This window comes from Fundulus heteroclitus, chromosome 18 (assembly GCF_011125445.2).
Source record: "Fundulus heteroclitus isolate FHET01 chromosome 18, MU-UCD_Fhet_4.1, whole genome shotgun sequence".
Classification (NCBI taxonomy): domain Eukaryota; kingdom Metazoa; phylum Chordata; class Actinopteri; order Cyprinodontiformes; family Fundulidae; genus Fundulus; species Fundulus heteroclitus.
In genome coordinates, this window is record NC_046378.1 from 38,681,041 (window position 1) to 38,690,219 (window position 9,179).

A 9,179-nucleotide genomic window follows, 5' to 3' on the forward strand; every position below is an offset into this window, starting at 1 on the left:
AATGTAACGGACCAGAAGTAGCTATCAGGTCCTGGTTTCTGGTTCCCAGTCATCCACCATAACTCCTTCAGTTAGATGCTGCTTACATGACTTAACGTAACACTAATATTGTCGTGTACCAATAAAAGCCGGTCAGTACCACCAGTTTGTTGGTGAAGATTCTTAGTCATCCAGGTCATGATCTTTCCCCAAAAAAGTTAAAAAAACAAAGCAACTGGACTTTTTGAAAGCTTTTTCAAAGTCTAAACACAAAGAAGCAGGTGAATATAGATACGACAACAGTCAATGTTGATGTTTAGAAACGTTTTAATAAGACTGCGCCCAAGTTTGAGAATAAAACAAATATCACGTTGGAGTCATTTTGATATTTAGACAACCTAACGTCGCAGCGGTGCCTGAATGCAACTTACGACTGTTGGGAAAATAGTCTTATTTAGCTGCTCAAATCAAGGAAAAATACACAAATTTCAAGACAATTTTACTGACTTTTAGTTTCTTTTTGCAGTGTGAGAACGTAAAGAGCAGGGCGAATCCTCTAAAAGTGCCCCCGTCTGATTTGTTGTCATGGCGTTCAGTATTTGTAGGAGTGGGAGCCCATGTTGTTTGATTGGTCGGCACATTGTGCTCATTAATAGTCTTTTTCCCGTAGTGTAAATGTTGTCTGACAGATGCCCTCAAAGCGAACAGCTGCACAGAAAGAGAGGGAGGTGCTCCATGAGACGTGTCCTTCCCCTCTTCCTCTCTGCATTGTGAATCAGCATCTTTTCCTCCTTTCACCGTTTGCCCGTCTCTGCAGCCTGGCCACCAGCCGAGCCTCTGAATATCTCACAGACATAGAGAGGGAGCAGAGAGCGGCTCCAGGAGCCACACCTGAGTCAGGCTTTCAGACACCGCCCGTGGTGAAGGAAAGATGGACAGGCAGGTCAAGTTTAAAAACAAGCCGGGAAAGGAAGTAGAGCTGAAGTCGGGCAGGAGGACGTCGGCGTGATGAGATTAGGAAGCCGCAGTGACAGCAGGAAGCCATGATGGGTCTGGTATCGATGATGGTTCATGTAACGATAAAGTCACTGAGGCTCCGCCCACTCTTCCCTTATGACATCACGCAGAGCTCCAAGACCGTGTCGGAGACGCCCGCCATAGCAACCGTGTCCGAGGACGAAGACGAAGACGAGGCCGAGCCCCCACCGGTGATCGCCCCCCGCCCTGAACACACCAAATCAGTAAGAAGCTTCTCTGTTTTCATTTCATGTATTCTTTAAACACTAATTCAACCTTAAAACTTTAACGTCTTTCCCCACACAAGGAAGAAATGCGTGTTGATGCACATCCTTGCTGCTGTTTCACAGTAAAAAAACTAAATAAGATGATTTAAAATGATCCTTTAAATCATTTTAAAACCATCATCTGTGATTTTATTTGTAGTTTTTGTGTATCAAAGCTCAAAAACGACCTCCGCTTTCCTACTTAAACGGCGTTATTGGCATAATCTGCACAACTTGATGGTTTGCTGTCATCATGATTAATTTCTCTTGACCTTAACTTCTTGTATTTTTTTTTCTTCCCTAAATTATTGCTAAAGTTTCAATTAGAAATGTTGCAGAGAAAAAAAATCTGTTAGAAATTTAAGCTGAAAAAACCTTTTGGCTGCTCACTACAAAGAGACCTTGTAGTGTGCAACGTGTTAAGTTTAATTAGACATCTCATCGCAGCTAATCGTTAAATCATGTGTCAACCTCCGAAGTCTAGACCAACTATCCACAGTATGTAAAGCAATCAACTTTATTTAGTAAAGCAACCTTTTTTAAGTCTTTTATTTAAAAAAGATCTCTATGGGCTTTACAGACTGGCTCTTTTCCCCGTCTTCACGTCTTTCTGTGTGCAACGGGGGAACATACCATCATCTTCTACGTCTCTAGCCCACCGTTTATTTCTGTTTCGCTGCCATAAGCAAACCAACTATTCTTCACAAAGTGTGGCGTGAACATTTTCTTCTCTTTTAACTGCATTTCCGCTGGTTATGTTGAGTACTGCCCCCCTGTGTTTTTGGCGATTACTGCAACTACATCCATGTCAAGTATAAACGTCTACAGCGCGTCTAAGTTCTCGCGCACAGACCGGCACGGCAACCCAAATGTACAATGTTGCATTGACAAATAAAGATCATTATTATTAATATTATTAAAGGTGATAGCTACAAGTTTAACTCCTCCTGGCAAGTAGGTGGCGCACTCGCGTTCGCCCGCTCTCGTTCCAACCTTCAACTGTGCTGTTTGCCAGCCGGCTGCCAGGTCCGGTAGCGTTAGCATAATGGTTAGCATTAGCAAACATTTAACTTACCTGTCCAGAAAGAAAGTTTACCAGCTCCTCTGCTTCCTTGAGTCAGCACCGATGCTAGAAAGCTTGACCGATGTCCTCGTTCGTTTTGCTTATTTGCTTCCGATCTGGCAACAACCGCGCTCCGTCTCACGTGACTTCAACCTACTATTCCTATTGGTGCAGAATCCTTTCGTGCCGACGTTGGCTTCGTAACCAGAAGTAAATATTTATATTTTTTGGATCCGTAAAAATTTATAAAAGTTATTTATATACTGTACATGCATTTTTTTGTAAAATTAATACTGTATTTTTCGGACTATGTTGCTTCGGTTAATAAGTTGCATCAGTCAAAAAATTTGTCATAAAGAGGAAAAAAACATATTAGTCGTACCGGACTATACGCATTTATTTAGACATGTATTTCACACCATCCAGGACTAAAAACGGACCATCTGGTAAGCTAATTCGTTAAATTACACAACCTGGCTGAATAACATGGAACATACCTGGGAGGATGAATGAGGTTAATTACTCCAAACAGCAGATTTTATCCAACGCATTTCAGCGTAAAGGAAAACAACAACAACAAAAAATCTAAATTTCTACATTATAAGACCATATTAATAAAAGTTAGCATTTTGTATAAATGTTAAAAGGTATTAATTTAGGCCCACCTGCATTGTTGCTCCTCTCTGAGTTGCCACGCGGTGGCTTTAATGCGTCTTACTCCCACCATCACAAAAATGGACTTTTCTCATCCTCTCAGTCCGAAAAGCCCAAAATATCTCTGTCAAGATTTCTTTTAAGCTCCGCCGCTACATTATGCCTCAGTGCATCTTAGAGTCGTATTATTTCCACACCTAAATGACCGTATGTAGCTATTTACTTAAAAATATGCTTTCAAGCTGTTCGGCGTTTATTGTAGACTCCATTTGTCAAAATGTTTTAAATAAATACAGATGGTAGCCTTAACATTTTCCATTGCTGTCAAGATTTGGAATTATTAAAGACATGAAGAGTTAAACTTGTCTTAAAAACTTAGTAATAAGCAGTAAACTAAACTGTTGTTTAGATTACTGTAGATTTAGCTGCTGTTCTGTCTTGATTGTGTTTTTTTTTTATTAAGCTTTCTGATTCTTGTTTTTGATAAACTTTATAAAATCTGATAACGTAAAACTTGGGTGAAGATATTTTCTAAATTGGTGTGAACAATATTACAGCTTAAAAAGTTTAAATGCACGTTGACACAGCTTGACGTCTCTGTATTCCCAGATTTACACCCGCTCAGTGATCGAGCCTCTCCCTCCTCCTTCAACCAAAGATGCAGCCACCTCCCCCATCGTCCCGCCGGCCCCCGCCGCCGCTGCCGCCGCCGCCGTCACCCCCACCCCGCCTGCAGAGGCAGCGCCCGGCAGCCCCCCCAGTGCAAGCCCCGCCCCCGGCCCCTCCCTGCCCCGCGCACAAGACAAAACCAAGAAGAAGAAGATGTCTGACGAGGAGATCCTGGAGAAACTACGTAAGTCTGACGCCCAGCGGTTGATCTGTCTGATCTGATCGATCTGTTTGATCTGATTTCACGTCGCTGCAGAATACAGAAACATGACGCCATTTTTACCTGATGGCGCGGTCTCCACCTGCTTACTTTAAACTTTAAAGACAGGTTGTTTATCACTCTGTTTCCCTCCAAGAGCAGATTTTGAGTTTATTTTAAGGTTTAGGATGAGCTGGTGCTGACTTTTGCAACTCTTCTGTTATTTAAACATTTTTAAAAAACTGCATCTGCGGTATCAGCATATTACCCACTAAAAAACTTCACATAAAGTTTATTATTTGCTTAAGTTAAAGTCTTGGTGTTCTATATATTATTAGTCGAGGTTTAGTTGATTTATATTGAAAATCGAGTTCCTGTATTTTTCTTCCTTAAAATAAAAGCAATTTGTTGGATAAACTGGTATTTGACCAGACTTTAGCTGAGTTTTTAGTTAATCTAGTGTTCACAAACCACATATTTAACACTTCTAATTTTAATTATCAAACAAAGAAACAGCATAAAAAGGTGTGAAGTGAGAGATGCAGGATAATAAAATCTCACAGTAAAACTGCTTTCGGCAGTAAACAGTGATTTAAAAATAAAACTCATCCAGTTGGTACCACTTTACAATAACATGGCTAATAAATAGTTTATACATATGTTTTAATAAAAATAAGTGTTTATTATTCATTAAGGGAGCATCAAAAGACAAAACTGACCTTTTTGTTCCTACAAGGTTGCAACTTAACCTGAAATGTTTAATATAAGCAACTCTAGATGAAATGTATAGTTGAACAGATAAGGCTCACTATTTGGTAACAAACCGATCAGTTTTGTCTTTTGTTTGCTCTTAATGATGCACAATAAAGACTCGTGAATGAGGTATGAAGCATTTACACGTTAATTCATATCTATAAACTATGTGTTAGTCATAAATAAGGGAAGCCTTATTGTAAAGTGTCACCCTTTTATTTCCACACAGTAAAATAGGTCTGGGTTTTAATTTTCTCCCTTTTAATAAATGAAATCATCATTTGCAAACTGCCTTTTATATTTATTCAGGTTAGGGTTATATTCAGCAGTGACAAAGAAACAAAAAGGCTTTATGAATCCTGCTTCACGCAGTTGCATCGGTCCCGTTACTGAACATGCGTTCGCACCAGCAGAGGGTTGATTTGGCTCTCAGGAATGTGAGAAATAATTTAAAAATAGCAGCTCAGTGAGTTGTTACCAACTTTAATTAACAAGCTGCGGCAGGTCGAGCGGAAACTTTGCCACGGCGCCGGCTGCCTGCGCTGTTTAACAAGGACCCTGAAAATCCAGCTACTTTAAAACCTCTAAACATGAAATGATGAATGTTTACCCCCCTAATAAAATGCTGTGATGTGTACTGGTATTGTGTGGATAAAACTGTATGTTTTTAAACCATGCACCATGCCTGTTCAGATGTGCTCAGGTCGCCCTCTGCTGGTAAGAGCAGGACACTGCCTCTGACTGACAGACCCGATGCCCACTCTTCCTCGCTCCTCTGTGCAATCCTTACATCTGACTGGTCGCTCTTTCTTTTCATCGTGTGGTCGCAGTCTTTCCAAGATTCATCCTCAATTCCTTTTCCTGCTGTTGAATGTGATCCACTCAACAGCTGACGCGTCACTGTTTCTGTGTGTTGTCCTGTTTTTTTTCTAATGTACATTTTATCCCTCTCAGTTGAACACGATTCAAATTATTTTTCTTTAAGCCACATTTGGTTTCATTTTTCTTTTTTTCTTTCCCCCCTTTGGTTTGCATGCTGCATCAAGGCTAATGAGTTGACAGACATGCTGTAGAGTAGAATCCAAATGGATAGAAACTCTACTTTTCTATCCAATAAAATCCACTTAAAGAGTTTTAATGCTCCTGCTGTGTTTGGGTGGTCAGTAAGTAAATTTTTGTCGTTCTTTTCTTTTCACTTCTCTCTTCAGGGACAATTGTTAGCGTGGGAGACCCCAAGAAGAAATACACGCGCTTTGAAAAGATCGGACAAGGGTAGGTGCTTCATTAAAACTCATCAGTATTATGTTTAAGGCCTAATCATTAACAGAAGCTGATTAAATGTCAACACATCTCACAGCCCGCAGGTTTCCTGAACTTTCCTAGACTTTTTCTTGACCTCCAGACCTTAAAGGGTGCTGGGAACCAGAACTTACTGGGTTGGTTTCTGAAACTTACAGCTCACTTTACAGTAGGGCTGCAACTAACGATTATTTTATTGTCGACTAATCTATTGATTATTTTCTTGTATGATCTCCATCATCCCTTCAGTTGCTTGTAAAAACATTTTGACTCACCTGTTCTTGTCTACACACCTGAGAAACCGCCTCTTGTTGTCACTATCCTTTATTTATTAGCTTTATAAATGATCCTCCATAAAATATAAATTTATTAATATTTCTATCAAAGTAGATTTTTTTAACCATAAAAATGTTTTTAAAACAGTGTTTCAACCTTCAAGCGTTTAACATTGCTTAATGTTTTAAAAAAAATTACTTTTGTGGTAAAAAAAGAAGCATATTAACATGTTTTCAGGCTTGTTCTCTTTAATTAGGCAATATTTCCAGCCTCAATATTAAAAACGAGCTAATCATTCCTTTCCAATTAAACTCCAGCGCTCTAGTCAGACATTAAAGCTTCACTTTAATCTCAACCAGTAATCTCAGTTATAAAAGAAACACTGAGATAAAGCCAATAATAACCGTCAGATATCACCTGATTTAATTTCTGCGGTAGATCCAAAACTCCTACTGCAGCGCTGAGGAGCTTGATCGCCCACTCCGCTACAGCCGGTTAAGCCCAGCGCGAACGGAGATAACAAACATTTCACAACTAAGCCATATTTTGATAAACCAAGCAGATATTTTGGTTTTACAGCCTTATTCTCACCTAAAATCAGTCTAAAAGTGATTAAATTTACTAAACTTTACCAACTTATGTGCCTTCTTCTGCTGCCAAGTGATAGAGGTGCTCTGTGCTCACCAGGTAACAGACCCTATACTGCCCTCTGCTGCAGCCTTAGTGAACTGCATGTGATTTAAACTACTGAACGTGAAACTTTGAGACAGCAGCAATGTTTATATATTTTTTTTCGACAAGCCGACGCAGGAATTTTTGCGTCGACAATTTTTCGATAGTGTCGACTAATTGGAAGGAAGTTACTGGGCGCTTTAGGGTACCGGATTGCACTGACGTCATTCGTAAGTGAACATTTCCAGAAATCCCTTTTTTTTTTACCAAAGTTACTTTCCTGGAACTTAAAGCTCACTTTCACAGAATTCAAAGATTATTTTCCAGAACTTGCATTGTATTTCCAGAACTTGCAGGTTACTGTCATTGAAACGACATGTATCATGAATCGACGCTATATAAATAAAATTTTATTGTATATTTTCTGGAACATTTAATGACTAGATGCAAAACTGCTTTGCTGTTATAAATCTAATCACTGACGCCCCGGAGGCATTTCCCTCTTCCAGGCCTTTGCAGGCCGGTCGAATCACAAAATCGGTGAAAACTAATCCGAGTAGGGAGGAGCCGGGCGGGCGAAAACGAGAAGGGCCGGTGCAACTGCGCCTTAAGTTAATAATGGTACATTTTATTTATAGGCACCTTTATGAACCCTCAAGGTGACCATGCATTGGTTAAAAACATCGCAACACAAACAATAATAGCAAAAGTGATCATAATCATGGGAAAATTGCAGTTTTGAACCGGTAGGTTAGTGTGGGAGTGAAGTAGTGTTTCTGGGTTCAAGAGGCAGGTAAGTAGTTCTGACATGTAAATTCCTGGAAAATACCCTGTAAGATTCAAGTTCCAGAAAGAACCTGGTGAGAAGTTACCACATGATGCACTCCAACGTTCTGTAGGTTCTGGACATTATTGTGCAAGTCCTGGAAAGGTTCAACTTCATCGGGTCACTCCACAATACGACCCTTGAAGTAACCTGCAAGTTCCAGATGGTTCCTGGGTACAAGTCAAACTCATTTGTTTTACGCTGTCTTCAACAAATGAGGCTTCCCCAATGACTTCCTTGTTCTTAACTGCAATTCATTATTATTACTTTAGATTTGTTATGTTTTTAATCTTGATTATTATAGGATTTTGTGTTTCTGGATTGTTTTAAACCTTGTTTGTTGTAGAACTGTGCAGCACCTTGACAAGTCGCAAGGTTTTAAAGTGTGCTATACAAATAAAATTTATTATTATTGTTGTTGTTAATAATAATAATAATGATGATGATGATGATGATGATGATGATGATGATAATGATGATGATGAAGAACTTTGGTACACCCCAGTCCAAGAGAGCATTCTCTGAGTGCTTTAAGTATTTAGTATCTTACAGTAACGCTTTTTGTAAGTTCTGGAAAGTTCCAGGTTAATATGCAGCTCCTGGCCAAAAGTTACTAGTAACACTGCAAAAAGGGAACTAAAAGTAAGTAAAAGTTTCTTGAAAGTAGTATATTTTCCTTGATTTCAGTAGCTAAATAAGACTGTTTGCCAATGGAATTAGTATTTTTACCCTAAAATAAGATAATTATATCCTGGACTTGAAATAAGATAGTGGAGATGATTTGTTCTTATTTTAAGTCCAAAAATCTTATTGCATTGGCAGATAGTCTTATTTACCTGCTCAAATCAAGAAAAGATACACTAATTTCAAGAAGATTTTACTCACTTTTAGGTCCTTTCTTGCAGTGAAGTTCCTGGGAAGTGTCCTGTAGGATATTGGTTCTTGAAAGTAAGTTCTGGAAAGTCCTGGGTTTCTAGTCACCTTACGATCTGCCACTACCTCTGAACCATCCCACAAGTCTGAAAAAGTCATTTAATGTACTTCATAGCCAGAACAAATAACTCTTTCAGAGCAACCCTGAACCACATGAGGTGTTTATTATGTAGACATGCAAGCAAAACTTGAGTGTGATTCAGTTCAGTTTGTTTCCAAATCTGAAATATTATGTTTAGATGGAATTTTATGGTAAATCATGCATAGTTTCATGTGTTGTATTTTAAATATTTTCTTCTGATTTAATTTCCTAAACTAAGCTGTTCTAAAGTTGTACAAAGTTATGTTGTTTTTGATATTAAAGTGTGTGTAGTTTTTAAAAAATCAGTAAAATCACACAGATATTTTGTTTTAAAATAAATTATTCCTGCCAGCTGCTCCATTTTGTCCAGCCGGATCTTTTCACCTTTTCTTCTCTTCTTAGAGCTTCTGGTACGGTGTACACCGCTATAGACATCGCCACGGGCCAAGAGGTTGGTGTATTTTCTTCTCTTTCAGCTTGTAGCAAATAAA

At 39.0% G+C, this 9,179-nt stretch overlaps 1 protein-coding gene across 1 annotated transcript in view; it reads left to right on the forward strand.

Annotated features, from left to right (window-relative positions):
- Positions 1-5,701, forward strand: part of LOC118566746 (serine/threonine-protein kinase PAK 1-like) — a 67,822-nt gene extending 62,121 nt beyond the window's left edge. The window contains exons 7-9 of the mRNA XM_036150068.1: positions 1,107-1,220; positions 3,589-3,832; positions 5,294-5,701. Coding sequence (XP_036005961.1) covers positions 1,107-1,220; positions 3,589-3,832; positions 5,294-5,493 — 558 coding nt within the window. The 3' untranslated portion in view covers positions 5,494-5,701. The remainder of the gene's footprint in view (positions 1-1,106; positions 1,221-3,588; positions 3,833-5,293) is intronic.
- Positions 5,702-9,179: the final 3,478 nt, after the last annotated feature.